The 23,504-nt window shown below is 39.9% G+C and overlaps 1 protein-coding gene across 1 annotated transcript; it reads left to right on the top strand.

The window, feature by feature from the left end:
• The first annotated feature begins 1,645 nt into the window (after positions 1-1,645).
• On the top strand, positions 1,646-17,246 carry OR10A5 (olfactory receptor family 10 subfamily A member 5). Its single transcript, XM_013979099.3, has 4 exons — positions 1,646-1,891; positions 2,260-2,424; positions 12,921-13,007; positions 13,283-17,246. The coding sequence occupies exon 4, from the start codon at positions 13,441-13,443 to the stop codon at positions 14,392-14,394; it is 954 nt and encodes a 317-aa protein (XP_013834553.2). The 5' UTR covers positions 1,646-1,891; positions 2,260-2,424; positions 12,921-13,007; positions 13,283-13,440; the 3' UTR covers positions 14,395-17,246.
• Positions 17,247-23,504: the final 6,258 nt, after the last annotated feature.

Below are 23,504 nucleotides of genomic sequence, written 5' to 3'. Positions count from 1 at the left end.
CCAGAAGTTCCCGTCGTGGCTCAGTGGTTAATGAATCCGATTAGGAACCATGAGGTTGCAGGTTCGATCCCTGGCCTTGCTCAGTGGGTTAAGGATCCAGTGTCGCTGTGACCTGTGGTGTAGGTTGCAGACGTGGCTCGGATCCCGGATTGCTGTGGCTTTGGCATAGGCCAGCGGCTGCAGCTCTGATTCGACCCCTGGCCAAGGAACCTCCATATGCTGTGGGAGTAGCCCAAGAAAATGGCAAAAAGACCAAAAAAAAAAAAAAAAAGAGAGAGGGGGGGAAGAACCAGAATGAAAGTGTTGTTTTGTTTCAAGTACCTTTTTTTATTAAAAATTTAATAAATGTACATGGCAAAGTTAATTTAGTACAAACTAACACACAATCAAAAGACCTCCCTGTAAGGTTGACCTCTGCACTTCCCCAGTTCCTGCCCTACAGGCAGTGACTCTTACCGATTCCTTGTGTATCCTTCCAGAAATTTACTGTTTACCCATTTCATTTGTATGTGCGATATTTATTCCTATAACATATATATCATTTGTGTAATGTGTATATAATATTCGTCACTCTGCTTTTTTCAAATAAAAATTTATCTCGGAGTTTATTCCACGTTAATACATTGACGCTCACATGGTATCACAATCGAAGACCTACAATTTTTAATCAGTCCCTTATTGGTGGATAATTTTCACTTTCACTGTTAAAAATTTCACTATAATGACAAACAGTTGAATCGTTCCTGTGCCTGAAATTGTATGACTCTTCAAGCCTGAACCACTATTTCTGTCTGGTTCTCCTCACTGGCCTTTTCTAAACCAGTAGGCTCAATTCACTTGATCAACCTTTGGACAAGGGCTTGCATCTTTAGCATATAGAACTTCCTTAATAATGACCAGCCTATATTAGTAAAAAGACAAAAAGATCCTAAATAGAGGAAGTCTGTTTAACTGAGTCCTTTCTTTCAGCTATTTCTTCCCTCCTGGATTTTGTGTATAGTAGCCACGTAGTCTTACGTGCCTAATTTATTTGTTCCATGCCTGGCTTCCCCCGATCAAATGTAAGCACGGGGACTTGGTTTTGTTCATTTCTCTTTCTTGGGGTCTAGAACAATGCGTGGCGTATCATCATCACTCAATATTTATTGATGAACAATTACTGACTATTGGAAAGTTTATCATAACATAAATATTCATTTTATAGTAGTACATGTGCCGTAATAGAATATATTGACATCACTGTTAATATATCCCATCCCATTATACCATCTCTGTCAAATAAGCATATTATCTTTGGCTAAGCAATATGGAAAAGGTAAGTCAGGGTTATAAAATTGCCGAGCATCACACATCAGAGTTCTAGTGCTGGGATTAGACGGAGGTCACGCAGATTCCAAAAATGCTGTGCTTTTCTCTGCACTATACGACATTCCCAGAGCATGGCTTTCCTTTCTTGAACTTCATCCTACTGGCGTCTGACATTCCTTAGGGCCCAGAGAACAGTGGAGTCAAGAAAGGTCAGTCTCTTGGGGGAGGGAAGGGAGAGGAACTGAGATGAACCCAGGATCACCTGGGGGGAAAGACAGCTGCCAGCCCTTCACCTGGCCCCGAGGACAAAAGAGGCACAGCTGGGACTAAATCTCCTAAGGCGGGACCGGGAGCCTGGCCAATCCACCCAGGATGCTCCCTGATGCCTGACACAGAGAAGGCAGCAGTGGCCTGGCTGCAGGTCCAGCCAGTAACGGCTCTTCCAGGACAGGGAGTGCGACCTCCTGGTTCCTCCTCTGGCTCTTCTGGCAACAGAGCCAAGCTTCCCCAAACACTCGAGGGCGTGCATGAAGCACAGGGGTCAGGCAGAGCGGAAGGAGGCCGCTGTCCCCATTGGGCACAGGTAAGGCTCTTAGCAAGGCCGACTAACCAGGGCCCCTCCCGGGTTCAGGTGATCACGGGGACGAGGTTTGGCAGGGTTTTGTTGGACGTGTAATTCTGTTCCTTTCCACTCGGGGAAGATCTCATCAGTCTTCTCCTCCCTGGGCTCCAGTTTCTCCCCTCTGTGTCATAGGACAAGTGAGATCTGGGACCACAAGCAGCCTGAGATTACCCAGGTGATTTTTGTGGGTCAGAAAAGTCTCGGTCCCTGTGGCTTTGCCAGGACACGTACCTCCTCAGAGTTTTGACTGTTGTCTAATTAACTCAGGGAAGACTTGCCTCAGTGAAACGTGCACAAGGCAGATCACATCAAGCACAATATTTCTTTAGGTCAGTTCTGTGGGTGCAGAAGGCCTGGAAGAGTGGATTCCTTCTCCTGGGACAATCGGTCAAATGGTTAGCAGAGGACTATTGCTGCAGAAATTCTAAAGGGACTGGCAAGGAAACTATTGACGAACCAGCCTTGGGCCACCGTGGTCTGCGCTTCTTCCTCAGGTCAGGCAGGCATCTCTTGATCCCCAGGTGTCTCCAGAAGTTCTATGGGAAACCCCAAAAGGCCCTTCCTTCTCCCTGCCTCCTCCCTCCCAATCCTTCTCCATCAGAATCACTCAGTGTACTTTCTCATGAAACGAAGCTTCTAGTGAAAATGGCTTGTTGTAGAAAAATGTGAGTGTCATGAAATCCAATGGAAACTCCAGGAATGATGACCTTTCTGAAATTTCTGTATTCACTTTGCACTTATTTATTATAAATAGCTTAATCCGGATATGCATCGGGCTTATTCAGGTATGTAATAAGTTCCTTGTCTGAAGGAGTTTGCAAATTAAACTAAGAAATCCAGATATCAATAGATCATTAAAATTATTAAGTATTTTTTAAAGCAGCCAGAAATAACCCTGTCTGGAAGCAGCACAGGGAAGACATATCTGAGTTTTGAAAATGAGAAGGAAGAAGTCAGCCGGAGCAAGGAGGTGGCGTGTGCACACTAAAGTGACGTTACGTGAAAAGATACAGACTACAAGTCATGGGTGAAATCCAGCCAGCCCCCTGTGTTATTTGTCCCATGGACTAAAAATGAATTTTGTATTTCTTTTGGTGGTTAAAACAAATCAAGAGAAGAATAACAGTTATGACATCTGAAAAATTACTTGAAATACCAAAAAAAAAATTTTTTTTTTGCCTGCACCTACAGCACACAGAAGTTCCAGGGCCAGGAATCAAACTTGTGCCACAGCAGCAACCAGTCACAGCAGTGACAATGCCAGACCCTTAAACTGCTGAGCTACCAGTGAACCTGAAATTCAAATTTATGGGAACTCGGCCATGCTCATTTGTTTAGCTATTGTGTATGTTTTTGTACCTAATTGTTGATAGGTACAAAATATTATATTATATGTTCAGCTTTTTGCATGTGTATATTTGTTTAGATGTTGCATAGTTGCAGCAGAGAGCACTTGGTCCACAAAACCTGAAATATTTTATATCAGTCCTTTTACAGAAGAAATTCCCCAACCTCTATATAGAATCATGAAGGGAAGTAATTAATTCAATAAGTGGTAAGATGCTGATGATAAGGGACAAAAGGCGAGGCCTAAAATATCTTTTGTGTTCAAAATATAGGCCTTGCTGAATAGCCATGTGGTTTTATTATATTTTTTCTCATTATGCTGCTAAGTGCAGGCCTGCAAACAATTTACCAGATTCCTTAATTATCAAATTACTTAACCTGTCTAAACTTCAATTCATCCATTAGCGATACGGGGAGGATAATAATGGCGTAGAAATCAGACAGTTGTGAGAAGAGTATGAAAAAAATAAGAGGGAGTTCCCGTCGTGGCTCAGTGGTTAATGAATCTGACTAGGAACCATGAGGTTGTGGGTTCGATCCCTGGCCTTGTTCAGTGGGTTAATGATCCAGCGCTGCTGTGGCTGTGGTGTAGGCCAGCAGCTGCAGCTCCGATTAGACCCCTAGCCTGGGAACCTCCATATGCTGTGGGTGTGGCCCTAGAAAAGACAAAAAAGAAAAAAGAAAAAAATGAGTAAAATTACATAGCATAATTTTATATATTCAGTAAACAGTACCAACGTATGGTCGCATTTTTATCATTACTGCTTTTATTGCTGCTATATAGCAAATGTAGCTCACTATAACATGTTTGGAAAATCAGAAAATTAAATTAGTGAAAAGTCCCATCCCTTTTCCCACCAGTTAAAGGTAATTATTGCTAAAGTTTTGCCTCTTCTCTCAGTCTTTTTTCCTATTCACACATTTACAGAGTTAGACTCTTACATGGGCACATGTGTATTTTTGGGGTCTTTTCTTTTGGTATACATCGTGGGTATTGTTCACGATGGGTCTTATTCATCGTGGGTATCATTCAACATCATTTCTTCAGATAAGACTGAGGATGACATGCCATTATCTGAGCTAGTTAGTTGTGGACTACTGGTTGTTTCCAGTTCTGACACTGAAAACAACCCTGAGTATGTTTATAAGTGAAATCATTGTCTATGGCTGTGATTATTGGCTTAAATTAGAAAGCCCAAGGACGTTCTTGAAACCAAATGTGTGAACACTTCTTTGAGACTTCATACAAATTTTCTAAATTGTTTTTTTTTAATTGATACTAAGTTATGGCCAAAGCCAAAGATGTTATCTACTGTAGCATCACCCGTATCAGCCCTGAGCATTATGGTTATATGACTGTTCCAAGTTCCATGAGCAAAATTGAATTTTTGTGTTATTTATTCATTTGTCTAATTTTTATTTTTACTGCTAGAAAAATTAAGTAATTTTATGCTTTTTCTTTATTGGTGTTTTTGGTGAATTGAATCTTCATTTCCTCTATTTTGGAGAGGAAAGAGAGAACTTTTTATCGAAGTATAGTTGATTGAAAACATTATATTTGTGTCAAATACAGCATATTGATTTATTTAGTATTTTTGTAGATTATGCTCCCATAAAAGTTATTACAAGATAATGGCAGGAGTTCTGCAGTGGGTTGAGGATCTGGCATTGTTGCTTGAGCGGCTTGGTCACCGCTGTGGCACTTGTTTTACTCTTGTCCTGGAGCACCCACATGCCAGGGGCGTGACTAGACAACAAACAAAACAAAACCAAAGATAATGGCTCTTGGGAGTTCCCGGTGTGGCACAGCAGAAACAAATCTGACTAGAACCCACCAGGATGCAGGTTCGATCCCTGGCCTCACTCAGTGGGTTAAGGATTGGGCGTTGCCATGAGCTGTGTGTAGGTCATAGACAGAGCTCGGATCCCACTGTAAATGTAGGCCAGCAGCTACAGCTCTGATTCAACCCCTAGCCTGGGAACCTCCATATGCCACAAGTGCGGCCCTTAAAAAGCAAAAAAAAAAAAAAAAAAGCATGATGGCTATAATTCCCAGGGCTATACAGTATATTCTGGTTGCACATCTCTTTTATACACAGTAATTTTGTATCTCTTAATCCCATACCCCCAGTTTTCCCCTCTCTGCTTTCCTCTCCCATTTGGTAACCACTAGTTGCTATATCTGTGAGTCTGTTTCTTTTTTGTTATATTCACTAGTTTTATTTTTTAGATTCCATATTAAGTGACACCATACGGTATTTGTCTTTCTCTGACTTATATCACTAAGAAGAATGTTCTCTAGGTCCGTACACATTGCTGCAAATGGCAGAATTTCGTTCTTTTTTGTGGCTAATACTCCATTATGTATATCCTTTATCCATTTGTTTGTTGGCGGGCACTTGGGTTGCTTCTATGTCTTGGCTGTTGGAAATAATATTGCTATGAGCATTTGGCTGCATGTGTCTTTTTTGGAATCAATGCGTTCCTTTTCTCAGGATACATACTGAGCAGTAGAATTGTGGGGTCACATGGTACTTCTGTTTTTAGTTTTTGAGGAATCTCCATCCTGTTTCCCACAGTGGCTGCACCAGTTTGCCTTCCCACCCACAGGGTACAAGGGTTCCCTTTCCTCTGCATCCTTGCCAACGTTTGCTATGTGTAGACTTTTTTTTGACTTTTTGTCTTTTCTTGGGCCACACTCGTGGCATATGGAGGTTTCCAGGCTAGGGGTTTAGTCAGAGCTGTAGCCACCGGCCTACGCCAGAGCCACAGCAACATGGGATACAAGCCGCATCTGCGACCTACACACGGCAATGCCGGATCCTTAACCCACTGAATGAGGCCAGAGATCAAACCTGCAACCTCATGGTTCCTAGTGGGATTCATTAACCACTGAGCCGTGATGGGAACTCCATGTGTAGACTTTTGATGATAGCTATTCTGACAGGTATGGAGTGATATCTCACGGTGAATTTGATTTGCATTTCTCTGATGATTAGTGATATTGAGCAATCTGTTCAGGTGCCTATTAGCCATCTGTATATCTCTTTTGGAAAAAAATTTCTATTCGGATCTTCTGCCCATTTTTTGATCAAGTTGTTTGTTTGTTTTTTGATATTGAGTTGTATGGGCTGTTTTATACATTTTGGATACTAACCCTTTGTTGGTCATAGTAACGTTCACAAATATTTTCTCTCATTCTATAGGTTGTCTTTCAGTTTTGTCAGAGGTTTCCTTTGTTTGCAAAGGCTTACGTTTTTATGTCCCATTTGTTTATTTTTGCCTTTATCGATGTTTTTCCTTAATGATTCATATGACCTCTTTACCATCCATGTAGACAGTTTTTATTATCTGTTGAATTACTGCAGATATTATTTCAAATTTATCATTGTATTTTAAAACATGGACTTGTTTTGAATAACATATTTCATTATAATAAGAGTTTGTTTATTTGAATACAAAGATCACATCATAAAGATGAACAATGTAGAATGTGTGAAACTCATGAAAAAAATCAAAATGCTCTTAATCACTGCAAGAAGATTTTAATTAAATGAAAACAATTGAACTTTCCTACTTATGAATATAATTTTTATATTTTAAATGTCTTTACACTTAGCATACTATTTTGTAACATACTCCATCCACTTAGCTAAATATATAGACTCTCTCCCCATACTGATGAGTGTTCTTTAATAACAATTCTAAATCACAGCATAGAATTCCACAGTAGAGAGTATGACACAATTTATTTAAACACCGTGCTATTTTTGCTTTTTTGGTTCCTTTTTTTTTCAATCACGTTATCATAAGGTTGAGGAAAACATTCAGGTAAATACAGTTCATACCCAAATTTAATCTAAAATTGCAGATTATATAGTGCTAGTTCAAAGTGTCTTTGATTATATTGTGAAATCTGTTTGTCCTTTTCTGTCCTTTTCACCTATCATACTTATTCTCCTTAATTTGTAACATAAGTTATTGCTACAATTTTTAAAATATTATTTTTAATTTGCATTTACTTTTTGATAACTTTGAGCATTTTCTCATGTTTCGTAGCCATTTTTATTTCAAACACATGATTATATCCTTTGCATAGTTTTCTTTTTCTTTCTTTAATGTCTTTTTTAATAACTTTTTTTTTATTGTGGTAAACCTGAGAACTCAACAAAATTTTAAGCACTCAGTATGGTTAATTACAGGCACAATGTCATACAACAGGTTTATAAAATTTATTCATCTTGCAAAACTGAAAGTTCATACCCTTTAAACAGCAACTTCCCTTTCTCCCTTCCCCCAGCCCCCAAATCTCACTATTCTACTCTCCGTTTTTGGGTTTCACTATTTTAGATACCTTATATTAGTGGAATCATGCAGTATTTGTCCTCTGTCTGGCTTATTTCATTTAGCATAACAGCCTCCAGGTTCATCCATGTTAGTGCAAATGGCAGAATTTCCTTCTTTTTTAAGTCTGAATAATATTGCATTACAGGTGTTTACCACATCTCCTTTATCCATTTGTCATTGATGAGCACTTGGGTTGCTTCTGTATCTTGGCTATTAGAAAGAATGCGGCTATGAATATTAGGGTGCATGCATCTTTTTGAATTAGTGTTTTCATGTTTTTTCCAGATATATATACCCAGGAGTAGAATTGCTGAAATGTATAGTAGTTCTGTTTTTCATTTTTTTAGGAACCCCCATACTGTTTCCCGTATGGTAATGGCTGCTCCATTTACATTCCCACCAGTAGTGTGCAAGGGTTCCAATTTCCCCATATTTTTGCCAGCACTAGTTATCTTTTGTCTTTGATAACAGCCCTTTGGCCAACTGTGCAGTGACATCTTATTTTGAGGTGAAAATGTTTTAATTTGCATCTCTGTGACAATTAGTGAGACTGAGTATCTTTTCATGTACCTGTTGGCCATTTATATGTCTTCTTTGAAGAAATGCCTATTTAAGCCCTTTAATTGAACCATTTGATTTTTTGCTAATGAGTTGTATGAGTGTGTATTTTGGATATCAATCCCTAGTCTGATATATGGTTTGCAGATATCTGCTCCCCTTCTGTATGCTGTCCTTTTATTTTCTTCTTTCCTTTACTGTATAGAAACTTTTCAGTTTGGTGTAGTTCCAGTGTGTCTAATGTTGCTTTTGTTCCTTGTGCTTGTCGTATCCAAAGAGTCGTTGCTAAGCCCAGGGTCATAAAGCTGTTCCCTGGGCTTTCTTCTAGGAGTTTTGTAGTTTCAGGTCTTACTTTTATATCTTTAATCAATTTGATGGATTTTGCGTATGGTGTAAGATAGGGGTACAGTTTCATTGCTTTGCATGAGGATATCCAGTTTTCCCAACGCTGTTTATTGAAGAGACCAACCCTTCCCCTGTGTGTGGTCTTGGCACTCCTGTATGATCAGTTGAATTTAAATGCATGGACCTATTTCTGGGCTCTAATTTCTCTTCCATTGGTCTTATATTTCTGTCAGTCTGCCCCTTTCCCTACATAACTACTCCCTTTTTTTTTTTTTTTTTTTTTTTTTTTTTGGCTGCACCCATGGCGTATGGGAGTTCCCGGGCCAGGGATCAAACCAGTGCCATAGCAGTGACCCAAGCCACTGCCCTGACAATGTTGGAGCCTTAACCTTCTGCACCACAAGAGAACTCCCCTAATTGACTGCTCTTGAAGAATCTCTAGGGATATTTTCTCAGATATCTCTAGATATATTCCTATCTTTAATTTTTAGTATGTTTTGTATTTGGGGATCTTTAAAGTTCAGAATCACTTAAATTTGGTTTGGGCTAATTAACCATCTTTTTTCTTTGTGAATTTTGCTTTAGTATATTGCTTAGAAAGACTATCAATATGTAAAATTTAAAATAAACATATGTTCTTTACATTCAAGTAGAGTTAAATTTCAACATTTAAATCATTACCTGTATTGAATATAATATTTGTATGAAAAAAGGTAGAATTTAGCTAGACTTTTGCATTGCTTCAAATCTCTTTATTAATTTCTTCTTGTAAATAATGTTCCTGGATATTATGTTTCAATGATTTGTCTAATACAAATATACTAGACCTAAAGCATGTTTAAATAGACTATAAAATATTTTCATATTATAAATTATATAATATAGTATGATATTATAAAATATTTTAATATATGGCCATATACATATTCCTTCTTTTATTTTTTCCTTTAATGTTCTTGGCATTTGCCGTCTCTTTTATTCACTTATATTAGAATCATTTCATCAAGTTTCAAACAGAACCATTGGGATTTTGCTCTAGAATTACATTAAGTGTTTTTAATAATTTGGTAAGGATTCATATTTTTATAATACTATTTCTGTAGTCATGAACTCAATGTGATAATTTTTGAAAAGGATTTTATAACATTTTATAATGGTTTTGGGTATTCCTAAGTAGAATAGTACACATTTCTTGATAATGTTTATTCCAAGGTTTTTGCATTTTAATGATAATGTGGAATTTATTTTTGACAATTTTCTTTGTATATAGGAGAGATATTGATTTTTTTACATCTATTATAAACCCATCAAATTTCTTAGCTTTAATAACTATTCTTTTGTAATGATAACTTTATATTCTCCATTTAAATATTTTGCCTTATTTATTCTTCTTGTCACAATGCATTGACCAGAATTGTCAAAACTAGTAGTGGTCTTAAAACCCCAGCATTATCTTTAGATGGTCCTTGGGATATTTGTGACTCCCCTCAAATATATGCAAAATTGTGTACGTATATTTGGGGATCAGAAAGAGTTCATAGCTTTTATCAGGGTATAAAAATATTTCATAATCCCCAAATTTTCAGAACAATTGCTGTAATATTATACTCTTACCCTCACAATTGACTATCATTTTAATACATATTCACTTTGTATTAAGAAAGTACTATTTTATTTGGAGTTATTAAGACTTTGGTTGAATTTTTTAAAACTAAGGATAGATGCTCAATTCATCAATATTTTCAGGATCTGCTGAGGTTGACATATATTCCTCAATTGAATTTTTGATGGAATTAATTAAAATTATAAGCCGTATTTGCATCCTGGAATAAATAGGCTCTACAGAAGTAGTTTGGGATTAGCGAGATCTCCTTTTACTTGGTATTTTTGCACTTGAGTTCATAAATAAGATTCATCATTGGGATTTTTGTGTGCATATTATATTTGCAATTTTTGAAAAGAAGAATGTATAATTGTCATAATATAAATCGGGAAATACTGCATCTTTTCTTTGTTCTGAATCACAATATTTATCTGTTCCGTGAAGCAGTGAATTACTTCATGCATTAAAATATTCCAGCTGATGGCCCTTTTCGTATACTTTTATAAAATTACTTCAGCCACTCATATTTATCCTAAAACATATTAATAGAAAATTATCAACTTTAAATTATCATTTTAAAATAGTATTTATTAATGTTAAGTGTACTATTTTAATTGAAAATTTTTTCTTCTCTTTCTAAGGTTATCTTTAATTTCACATTCCTAATATTGCATATTTTTGTTTTATCCGGGCATTTCTTTATTTGATTTCCCAATTTTTTATCCCTACTTTTTAATTTTTCCAAGGATTGACTTTTAAAGTTTACAGTTTTAAGTTTTAAATTTTATTTCTGGCTTTTAACTCTATTTCCTCATTTGTGTCTATTTTCTAAGTTGATTGGAAAACCAAGTTAATTTTTTCATTATTTTTTATGTGATAATAATAAAAGTCATAATTTTCCCCTCAAAATTTTAAAACCTGAATCTACTGTATTTAGTCATGTGTGTTGTCAGCAGAAATCTGATCTTCTTGTGAGTTTTTTATTCCATCTTTGAGATGTAATTGGCATTTAACATTCTTTAAGTTTAAGATATGCAACAATTGATTTGATACACATATATGTTGTTATTGCTCTTATTATAGTTGCTATTGAGTTGTATGAGTTCCTCGTGTATTTTGGATATTAACCCCTTATCAAATATATGGTTTGGAAATATTTTCTCCCATTAGGTATCTTGCCTTCTCATTTTGTCGATGGCTTCCTCTGCTGGGCAAAAGCAGTTTGGTGCAGCCCCCTTCATATTTTTACTTCTGTTGTTTGTGCTTTTAGTGTCATATCCAAAAAATATTGTTGCTATGACCAGTCTCAAGATTTTTTTCCTACATTTTGTTCTAGGAATTTTACAGTTTTAGGTAATACATTTAAGTTTTAATCCATTTGGAGTTAGTTTTTTGAGTTGTGTAAGAGAGAGTCCTTGTGTTTTTGTACATAGCCTGAAAAATCCTTTGGTTGTGGCTTGTGTGGTTTTACTTTTTCATTTTTATTTGTTTTCTATCTGAATGGTTAAAGGGAATTTTCCCTATTCTCAACTTTAAAAGAAAAATGACATGAAGATCAGGACATAGTGTTATATTTCCATTTATTTTGTTGTGTGCTGAGGAATACTCTCAGTTCAATTGTTAGCTCAGTGATTTTTTTCCTAGTGTTGTGTTCTTGATAATATTTTCATAATTTCATATAGTACCCTAGACATTTTGCCCATCTTTTGGCCAAGTTCATAGTCATCCCTGTTGCCTAGAAAAGCCTTCATAGACTGTTATTAGGTTTCCTATTATATGAGACCTAAGATACTATATATTTCTTATATCATGATGTGAGACCTAAGATACTATATATTTCTCATATCATGACCTACATTGTGATTGAATATAATTGACTAAATATCTCTTTCATTAGAGTCTGAGCTTAAAGGGAGCAATCAACTGTCATACCTTAGTGCCTCAGTAGAAGTGGGATGTTGTAGTTCCTGCTGTGGCTCAGCAAGTTAAGGACCTTGGAGTTAAGGACGTTGTCTCTGTGAGGATGCAGCTTCGCTCCCTGGTGTTGTTCAGTGGGTTAGTGGTCTGGCATTGCCTCAAGCTGCAGCAAGGTCACAGATACAGCTCAGATCTGGTTTGCCATGGCTATGGTGTAGGCCTGCACCTGCAGCTCTGATTCAGCACTTAGGCTGGGAACTTCCACATGCCACAGGTGCAGCCATAAAAAGAAAAAAAAAATAGAAGTGGGATATTGAATTTTTTCATATCACTTAAGATTTCATCTATTTCATATAAACCACGTTAAGTTGTTTATTCATAATTGTTTTCCTTTGAATATTCACTCTACGGTTCCTCATATTTTTCACAGAATTTTTGTGGGAATCTGTATATTTCTTTATATATTTATTTTTAATTTACCCACTCTTGAAAGAAAAGCAGTTGGAATCTCCTGGGACACACTCGCTATCTCCTTAGTGGTACCACAGAACTCCTCTCAGATCTTAATTGTGAAAGCAAGTGAACATGATGGGTCCTGACTGTCCATTGTCAAAGTTTTGTTGGACTGAGGAGAAAGCTCCTAAGGTCGTTGCCTCATAACCTGATTAGGCAGGAAGGAATAAGTATTATATGACCTGAAATACTCCTCAGTTCTTACATTAAAGGGGGGTGCCTTAAAACTACCACATTCTGTAGGAATCTTTCCCGTGACTACATGCCATTTGCTCTCTTGCTTGTACTCTGGTCACCTCAGTACAAAATATGATACAGAAGCTCATGTTTTCCACTGTACACCACCTCACATTGTTTCAGGACTACAGTCCCGACATGCATACGAAAATTCTGGCAGCAGATGGGATGGATAATCACCATGAATCTTTGAAGGTGGATATATAACAGGTAAAAATGGAAAAATTCTATTTCTTTTACTTCTGACTCCACTCCATTGCCTCAGGACCCCTTTCACATAGCCCCACCTCAAAAGTATTAAATATTCAGCAGAAAATGAGTGTATGTGACAGAGAGAGAGAGAGAGAGAGAGAGAGAGAGAGAGAATATGAGCGATTTGTTTTAGCAACTATGGTAACAAAGTAGAAAATGGATCATAAAGAATACTAGTAAGAAAGGATGAGCCATTGCCCATTTCAGGCCATTCTTCCTTGTGTTTTTATCAGTAGACCACACAAGGCCCTTCCTCTCCCACTGAGATCCTGATCTTGCCTCTTTCACTAACACTGCGAAGGAGTCTGAAAAACAAATCCAGAATCTGACCCTTCCAATTAAGAATCTCGCTCCATGACCACAGCTGGGGATTCCTTCCCGTACCGTTTCTATGGCTGAAGGCAACTGGACAAGCGTTGGTGCATTTATCCTCACGAGTTTCTCTTCCCTCCCTCCTGGAGTACAGTCCTTTCTCTTCCTGACATTTCTGTCCGTCTACCTGGTCACCCTGATGGGGAACGGCCTCATCATCCTGGTTACCTGGGCTGACCCCATGCTGCACAGCCCCATGTACTTCTTCCTCAGGAACTTGTCCTTCTTGGAGATTGGCTTCAACCTGGTCATTGTGCCCAAGATGCTGGGGACCCTGATGGCCCAGGACACAGCCATCTCCTTTCTTGGCTGTGCCGCTCAGATGTATTTCTTCTTCTTCTTTGGGGTTTCGGAATGCTTCCTCCTGGCCACCATGGCCTATGACCGCTATGTAGCCATCTGCCATCCCTTGCGCTACCCGGTCATCATGAACCCAAGGACACGGGCCAAACTGGCTGTTGCCTCCTGGTTTCCAGGCGTTCCTGTAGCTACGGTGCAGACCACGTGGCTCTTCAGCTTTCCATTCTGTGGCACCAACAAGGTGAACCACTTCTTCTGTGACAGCCCAGCGGTGCTCAGGCTGGTCTGTGCAGACACAGCATTCTTTGAGATCTATGCAATTGTTGGAACCGTTCTCGTTGTCATGATACCCTGCCTGCTGATCCTTTGCTCCTACACTCGCATTGCCGCTGCCATCGTCAGGATTCCGTCGGCCAAAGGGAGGCACAAAGCCTTCTCTACCTGCTCCTCCCACCTTCTTGTTGTCTCCCTTTTCTATGTATCTTCAAGCCTCACCTACTTCCGGCCCAAGTCCACTAATTCCCCTGAAAGCAAGAAGGTGCTGTCCCTGTCCTACACTGTTGTGACCCCCATGTTGAACCCCATCATCTACAGCCTGAGAAATAATGAGGTCAAGAATGCTCTTGGCCGGACCTTCCGTAAAACGTTAGGCATCAGAAACTGCATTCTATAGACATGCTGAGGGACAACTAAAGTTTATTAAATGTGGAACTACCAGTTCCATGTTTGGGATTCATCTCTGCCTCTCTTCCCATCTCCATAGCACCAAACCCCAGCTGCTGAAATGGCTATCGCAAAGCCCAGTTGAGAGAAAACAACACAGACGAGGATTGGATGCATCATCGCATGTGCCAGATGCTCTGCTTGCTTATTATACACTTATATTCTTCATTTGTTCACTTGAAATCTTGGCACTTCTGTGACCCACACATTTCAGATGTTTGCTGTGTTAATACGCACCAATGTAACATGCATTGAGAACAGTATGAAACTTCTTGTAAGGGGGACTTTGGGACACAAAATCATCTTGTCACCTTATCTGGTTTTGGACAAAGCCAGTGGGGGATGGGCTGGGGGGAAGGCTAGAGTCCCACCTCCAAAAAATTCTTCTCATTCATTCACTTCATTTTGCATGCCTCTGAGGCAGTGTTGGCTCAAATTTGTTGGTATTTAGGATGGGTACAGAAGCGTGGATCACCAATACCAGTGACTTTTCCTTTATAACCCCAACATCCTTAGTCAACTCCTTTCAGTCTTTTTTCCCCAGGTAGAATCATCTGAGTTTCCAAATTTCTCTCTCTTAGTTCTGTTTTCAGGTTCTTAAGCTTTGTTGAAGTAATTTCAGATTTTCAAACATAATTTCGATTATGGCACTGCTTTCCTCAAGGCTTCCAGTGGATCCCAGCTACTCCAGCAGAAGTCTTATTAACAGCTCTGTTATGGTTTGCTGAGTGCCTTTTAATTTTAAAACTTTGTGTTTGTTGATGTGAAAGTGCAAAGACCATAAAACGCAATTACTGCCTTCAGAAGTTTATCATTTCATCAACAATAGAAATTAGGAAAGAAAAAAAACTGTAAACTCCTGGAGTAACAAAATAATAGTACATCAAGGGACCTCGCCTGTTTTCATATTCCACTCTGCCATTTACTAGCTAGGTGACCATGGGAACGTGAATTAAACTGTTTTTGCCTCCTTCTTCCTCTGTAAAATGATGCAAATAATAATAGCATCTATCTTAGAGGTTTGTTTTTAAGAGTAAATGTTGCAAGATAGCACTAAGCATATTGTAGATCCATATATAGGTGTTTGCTCTTAGCAATTACCTCATCTGAGTCCCTCATTCGATAGCTAAGGAAAGCAAGTTTCAAAGACATTTGATCATAGGTAATTGAAGCAAATTTCAGGTGCCTTGAATCTCAATTTTCTACTTTTTTTTCAGTACCATGCAATGCATGCCTAATTAATCAATTAACTCAGATTCAGAGTAAAAGAATATTTTTAAAAGAGCAGATGGAGTTCCCGTCGTGGCACAGTGGTTAACGAATCTGACTAGGAACCATGAGGTTGCAGTTTCGATCCCTGGCCTTGCTCAGTGGGTTAAGGATCCAGCGTTGCCGTGTGCTGTGGTGTACGTTGCAGACGCGGCTTGGATCCCGCGTTGCTGTGTCTCTGGCATGGGCCGGTGGCTACGGCTCCGATTCGACCCCTAGCCTGGGAACCTCCATACGCCTTGGAAGCAGCCCTAGAAAAGGCAAAAAATAAAATAAAAATAAATAAAAGAACAGAATGGGGAAGACCTGCATAGGCATTAGCATATGGGAAAAAGATGGGGGGAACATGGCTTGAATCCAGTGCTACTATGTTCAACCCACTGCAGTAGAGACTAGATGAAATGGTTAAATCACTAAAACAGACACCAAACAGGATTATCTGTGCAGTTCATTGGTGAGATAGAAATACATGCATATAATTAGGGTCCTGAGTGATAATACATGCAAAGTGATTAGAGTAGTAAGGAACAGGAGTGGAAGATAAAGTAGAGGCAGAGGTTTTGAGCTGTGTGCAGAGATGGAGTCTAGGACAAAGAAGCAGTGTTTCAAAAATGAAGAGGCCAAATTACTATAATGGATCCAATAATATCGGGTGTGCACCAGGAGTCAGCAAGCTCCGTCTGCAAAGGGACAGATAATTAATACTTTAAGCTTTGTAGGGCAATTGTACAGGTAGTTACAAAACAAAGATAAAATTTTTCAAAGATTTTATTGGTGGGCTTTAAAATGTAATATTGAATACCGTTTCTTGTAATACCGTTCTTCTACTAATGACATTCCTTTTTGGGGGACAGCATTTCACTTAACTGAGATGCAGTCATCAAAATCAGTTACAGGTGTTCACGTGTCAATGCTACTCTGTAACGAGATTTTACACGTTGCGTCTTTGAAAAATGTCTTTTCACACAAGTGTATGCTGCCAGACACTGTTATCACCTACAATTTAATATTGCATGTTCATTTTTTTGGACTACATTTATACATTCTCTTAGATTCTTCTAATATTTGTTTTTAGCATGTCCCTCATTGCAGATGAATCATCTTCAACTGTAGGTTAGATAGGAGCTCTAATTTCCCAGTTAAACATATCTCGAAATGTGGAAATCTTTACTATTGCGTCAAGGTCTAAAAACACTTGCGGAACTCCACCTTGAACTCAGAATATATATTTGCCGTAAATGTGTATAAGAATGGAGATCTTGCTTCTTTAATTTTTGACAGCATGGGAAGGATATAAAACACTTGGCTTGTAAGTCAAACGACATCATCAAAATGATCTCACTGCAGAATAAGTTTCCCACATCTGTTTCGCTTTGTCATTTTTGCTTGAATAAGAAACAATATCCTATCGGCACTGAAAGATTATTTCCACAGTCATTTATTATCCCAAGATTGAGAAAATCTCTTCCTGCTCAGAAAAAGTTTAATCTTGTCCCTGCACTCAAAAAAATTGCAATAAAATTTACCAATGCTGAGGTATCAAACCGCTCTGTGGTAGGGCAATTTGGGATATTCAGCTTCTATTTCTGATGAAAATTTATGGAACTGATAGCTCTATCCACAAAAGTGAATTCAGTTTACTGCTGACACTACTAGTTTAATAATAAATGATAGATTCATATACTTTCCTTTAATTACCTAATGATGAACAAGTCAATGAACACGCATAGGTTTTAAATAATTTACGTATTCACAAACTGTAAATTTTCTAACTAAGCCTTTTTCTGCCCCCCTTATATTTTTACCACGATCTGTTGCAACACATCTCAGCAGATTCCACATCGAGTTCTACTGCATTAATATCCTCTCAGCAGCCCTGAATATGTTTGGATGGTCAGGCACTCAAGATGGCTGTTCTCTTGCTCTCTGTACATCCTCTGCTGGCCCAGCGCCTGCTTCACAGACCCCTACTCACATGAGCGACCTTCCTGCGAACTCGCCCCAGGCCCCAGCTAGTGATCGTTTTACATCCAAGGGGCAGTGAGGGGCGTGCTTCTCTGCCCTTTTCCCTGGTAATTGCCGAGCCATCCAGTTCCCCTTTAACTGGTGACCTCCCCCTGCCCTCTGAGCTGCGCCCGCCGCCCTGTCCTGCTGCTCAGTGGTGCCCAAGGTGAGGACTCTCCAGGACCTTGCTTCAGAAACGTGAGCGCCCCTGATCCCTTAAACCCTTGCCGTCTCTGTCGCTGACCCTGGGCTCTTTCTTCAGTCTTGAAGTGGGGCAAGGACGAGGCTTGCAGACCTGCAGCTGCCACCCCCCCAGTTGTTCTGGCCTCCTGCTGCTCCAAACAGGGATTAAGCCTTTAGTCACTTCAAATTCAGTGTTAACTCTGAATAACAACTGAGTAGGACCAGTAACACCGGTCAGTTCCTCCGGAGCCCCAGAAAACCCCTTGTAATCACGTGCCTTATTTTTTTAACCGACTGGCATTGATATTGCTCCCAACATCTTCAGCTCCTCAAGGATCAGTTCTTCTCAAAATGCTCACGGTCATAAAAGCAAGATTATTTTCTCAGGACACATTTGTTTTGATTGTTCCAATCAAGATGCTTTAATCAACAGGTCATTGGTAAAAGGCTTTCCTTGTTTAGCTAACAAATGAGCCACCTGGAAATTTAATTTGTTTGCAGCCTCACTTTAATTTTTTCTTTTTAGTAAAGACATTCTGCTATGATGAGAGTTCGTTAAATTTTCAAATTTCTCTGACTCTGAGTTGGAAATATTCCAGCGAGTACCTAGTCTAGTGATGTCTGCATATATTGTACACTTTTGGCACAGCTTGAGTGTTGCTGAGTTATAAACCCAGTGATTTACCATTTAATTGGGTTTCAGAATATTCTACATTCCTTGTTCTTTAAAATGTGATGTTTGATGTGTTTGATGTCAATTTTTTCCTCATTTTGACTTGATGGATGTGCCCTGGCAAAAAAAATACATAAGTAAATGTTACAGGATACACGTCGCCCAAGATGCTGTCGAGTGATAACTGTATCACTGTGCTTTTTAAAATATTTTATATTTATTTTTTACAAGAATAATTCACTCTTAGCAGACAGGACCATGAACATACTTTCTTATAATTTGACAACAGCTACAAAAATTATTGACCAATTGAACTGTGACCACTACTCGCCTATGTTCACCTGTCTTGGCTCCTAGAAACTTTTTTTCCCCAGTTTTACTAAGATGGAATTGACATATAACATTGTGTAAGTTTAAAGTGTACCAGGTAAGGATTTAATACTGTATATGTTATGAAATGATTACCGTGATAAGTTTGATTAACATGTATCCCTCACACAGATACAATTTTATTCTTGTGTATGAAGCTGGTTTTTAGTGCCCCAAGCAGCAGGTGCAAGTACTGCTAATATGTGAACGTCATACAGCTGTGCAGCTTTGCTGTTACCAAGTGGCCAGATATGTAAATGATGAGCATGGCTGTGTTGCAATAAAACTTTATTTCTAGTTGCTAGAATTTGAATTTTAAATGCTTTTCATATGCCAAAGAATATTATTCTTATTTAGATTTTTTTTTTTTGTCTTTTTTTTTTTGTATGTTTTCTAGGGCGGCTCCCATGGCATGTGGAGGTTCCCAGGCTAGGGGTAGAATCGGAGCTGTAATCACGGGCTTACGCCACAGCCACAGCAATGCAGGATTTGAGCCACGTCTGTGACCTACACAGCTCACGGCAACGCCAGATCCTTAAGCCACTGAGCGAGGCCAAGGATCAAACCCCCAACCTCATGTTTCCTAGTCAGATTCTTTAACCACTGAGCCACGACGGGAATTCCCTTATTTTGATTTTTTTTTAACCAGTTAAAAAACCATGAAAATCATTCTTAACTCATGAACTACATAAGACCAGTGGAGGGCTAAATTTGGCCCATAGACAGTAATTTGCCAGACCTGGGTAGGAGCACAAGTCCTGAAGTGGAAATGCTTGGGTTTCATCCTGCTTCTGTCTTGTAACTACTCTGTGCTATTGGGCAAGTTACTCGGCATCTCTGTTGCTGTGTCTCCTCTTCTGTAAAGTGAAGATCATCATAACACCTCTTTCACATCTTGGCTGAAAGTATTAACTGAGTGAATACATGTACATGACTAAAAACAAGGCTGGCACCTGGTAATTTCTGTAGAAAAGTTAAGCGTTTTAATGCTGCTGATGGCAGTGGCAGTGATCTGATGACAATGATGAAAGTAAAAAACTAACGTAGAAGGGAAAACTGGAGGGCCGTACGGGTGGGGGGGTCAACGGGAGTTGCATCTTGAAAGGCCTTCTATGCCAAGGTGTCTGCACACTATTTTGTGAACTGTACAGATTAACTGGAGGGGTTTCAGTATGAAGAAACAATCAAATCTGTACTTTGGGACATGACTTTGATAGTGGCATGGAGAATGAGTTGTTTATAAACCACAGTCTTGGCACAACACAAAATTACTTCTTGGCATATGAACGTTCCCTGACTAGCGGTTGAATCAGAATGGCAGCTTCAGGAGTTCTGTCCTGGCTCAGTGGTCAACAAACCCGACTAGCAACCATGAGGATGCAGGTTCGATCACTGGCCTTGCTCAGTGGGTTAAGGATCCAGCGATACCGTGAGCTGTGGTGTAGGTCACAGACACAGCTTGGATCCTGAGTTGCTGTGGCTGTGGTATAGGCCAGTGGCTACAGCTCTGATTCTATACCTAGCCTGGGAAACTCCATATGCCATAGGTGCCGCCCTAAAAAGACAAAAAGACAACAATAACAACAACAAAAAAGAACAGTAGCTTCAGGCCTACACCACAGCTGCAGCAACACCAGATCTGAGCCAGATCTGTGACTTATGTTGCAGCCCATGGCAACACCAGATCCTTAACCCAGTGAATGAGGCCAGAGATTGAACCTGCATCCTCACAGAAACAACATCAGGCTCTTAACCCACTGAGCCACAGTGGGAACTCCCTCAAATTTACTTCTTAATCTCAGAATCTGGAGTCCTCCATTGAAATGGGTCACCAGAACAGGCAGTAAGCAGAGCTGACAGCTCAGCAAAAACCACTGCTGCTCTGGGTGACAGCCACGCCTGTAAGCCCACGGGCCAGCAGGGACTTGAGCTTCACAGCTGGCCCGCTTGCCAACACCAGCTCATTCAGAGGTTGGGTCTGCTGCCTGAGTTCATTAGCCCCCTCCCCGGAGCTGATCCTGTCTATTCACCAGCCCCCAGGAGGGGCCGCTGGGAGCCTCCCTCAGCTGTGCTCCCTGAGCAGCAGCATGTCTCATTAACAACTTTTTAATGAGATCCAGCCTGTGACTGCTCATTAATTGGCTGGTTAGTCTGCAGCCCCAGGGGTGGAAGAGCATAGAAGCCAATGAGAACAGAGCTGAGCCTAAGTGGAGCTGCAGGGGAGGGAGTGGGAACTGACTTTCTAGCAGAGTTTCCAGGCTTTTGCCCCTGGGTCTCCAGGGTCCCCTGCAGCTCTCGGTGCCTCTGATGCTGCAGGTGGAGATCTGGAGGGACCAGGGATGGAGGGGGGAGGCATTACAACAAGGTCCAGTGAGTCCAGTCTTGGCCCAGCTCTTGGTCTAGAGAGACCCTTGAGGAAGTCGAAGGCTCTTCCAGTTTCCTTTGATGCTTGTGTCAAAGGCCTTCTGCTCTCGCAGCTGTTCCTCACGTGCCTTCCATAGTCTTGGATCCCTTTGCTGGTCCCTCCAGGCCCAAGTGCCGACTCTGGGGGTTATTTTCCAAGTCCTTTCAAACTGTACGCATCCCGGGTGCTCAGTTGCTGGCCCTCCTCTCTGCTCCTTGTGGACCGTCTCAGAAGCTCTCTCCATTTTCAAGCTCTCAGCAGGCACCCCCGTGGAGATGAGACTTGGGTGGTGGCTGACATCTCCCACTAGGAGTCTCCCACTCCTCCTGATGGCTCTCCCAGCCTCCGGTCCTGCTGCAGACTTTGCCATAGACCTCATTCTCATTCCTCCTTCTTACCATCTCCGGAGTTCTTTCTAAGGGCGCCTGTGACGGTCCATCGTCATCGTGTTTAAAATCCTTACAATTCACCCTCTTCTTTAGAATGAAACTAATGTTCTTACCATGTCATACAAGCCCTCTTACAAGCTCAGTTCTAGATTATCTTTCCAATTTTAGATCTTGCCATACCTCAACCATTTCGAACTATTTTCTTTCTCCTATGCCATATACTTTTAGTTTTTCTAGTCTTTTTAATCCCCTAAAGAATTTAAAATCTAAAAAATCTGGATTCGAATCCTGTGCCTGCAATTTACCAGTTGTGCAAATACATGCAAATTACTCTAAATTTCTACGCTGCTTCCTCATCTATGATGGTGATAATACCTACCTCATGGTATTGATGGAGATGAAAATGATATTAAAGAAAGTTACTATGAAAGTGTTAAAGCCAGTTAGTCTGTGGCAACACCCAAGGCAACCACTTCCACTTGTAAAACTTTGCAGTTCGTTCTATTCTTTAGTATTTTGGGGGATTTAAAGTAAGACATCAGTTATGCAGAATTTCGTTTAGTTTCCAACTAATTATCATGTAGGTAAATTATGAGGTTCTCTCCTTTTCCTCGAGAACAGGGTAAAGAAAGGAGTTCACATGTCTTTAGGTCTGATGTGAGGTCCCTATTTGTACATACGTCATGATTTACTCCTCGCCAGTGTCACCAGGAGGTACCCAACAGGACAGAGGGACAGCCCGGACGCGTCCATGCTTAGGGATGGATCCAGCTCTCTGTGATCTCACACACCATGTTCTTTTCAATATAGCTTGATTTCCCTAAAGTTCAAAGGCACAAACTATAAAGACCTGGAAGAACAAAGAAAGAATGATATCTAACATGGAAGGCCAAGAGGCTTCAGAAGGATCATAGGAGAAAACTACTTTAAGGCTAACGTGTGTGTGTGTGTGTGTGTGTGTGTGTGTGTGTGTAATAGCGAAGTATTTCTTTGGGATCATTGAAAGGACTATTACGGTTCTTTTTAGTACCTAAACAAAGCTGCCTGGAATAGAATAAGTCTGCAACAAGAGATGGACAGTTTTATTACATCTTTACTCAGTTTGTCCACAATTCCTGCCTCTCATCCCCTACTCTCCATACCAAGAAAACGTCTACGTATCATTTAAGATTAAACTCTAGTGCTTTCCCTTCTATCAATCTCTCCTGATTCCTCTAAGCAAGTCCAAGTTCCCTCTCCTTGGAACACATGTGGCATTTTGCACATATCACTGGTAAGCACGAAAGACTTTGCAATTGTATTTTTCATGTGCAGAGAGGACACAGCAAACACTTTATCACGCACAGTTGTGCTTCTGAGGCCTAGTCCAGTACCTGGAATATAGTAGGTACTTAACAAATGAATGAATGACTGACCCCAGGTTGTTGCCCTAGCCCTTGCCTCTCACTGAAATGTGAGTTCCACATTTCCAGCTGCCTCTGGGACAGGTCCGCAGAGCTGTCAGAGCATGTATCTAACGCCTTGCTCCAAGATGATCTCAAAATATTAAAAAATGGTTTTTCTTTTCACTTATCCACCGTTTTGACCTCACCATTTGTTGACATATTCTTTCATTTAATCAGACTGAATCAGAATATTCTGATCTGATTCTGTGAATCCGAATATTCACAGACTGCATCTTGGTGTAAAAATGAACCAGGAGCTCCCCTCTCGGAGCTCCTGGCTGTGAGACAGACACATACGCAAACAGCTGTGAATAAAGTCAGTGC

The sequence above is a fragment of the Sus scrofa genome, chromosome 9, assembly GCF_054392235.1.
Source record: "Sus scrofa isolate SSC_HxYL_T2T_F1_AM1 chromosome 9, Sscrofa_HxYL_maternal_Yorkshire_Landrace_v2.0, whole genome shotgun sequence".
In the NCBI taxonomy this organism is placed as follows: domain Eukaryota; kingdom Metazoa; phylum Chordata; class Mammalia; order Artiodactyla; family Suidae; genus Sus; species Sus scrofa.
The sequence above is the reverse complement of the archived record's forward strand: the minus strand, read 5'-3'. Positions and strand labels throughout refer to the sequence as shown.

What these genes read in the sequence shown, in the direction of transcription:
- OR10A5 (XM_013979099.3), top strand. Translation starts at nt 13,441, where the DNA reads ATGGCTGAAGGCAACTGGACAAGCGTTGGTGCATTTATCCTCACGAGT.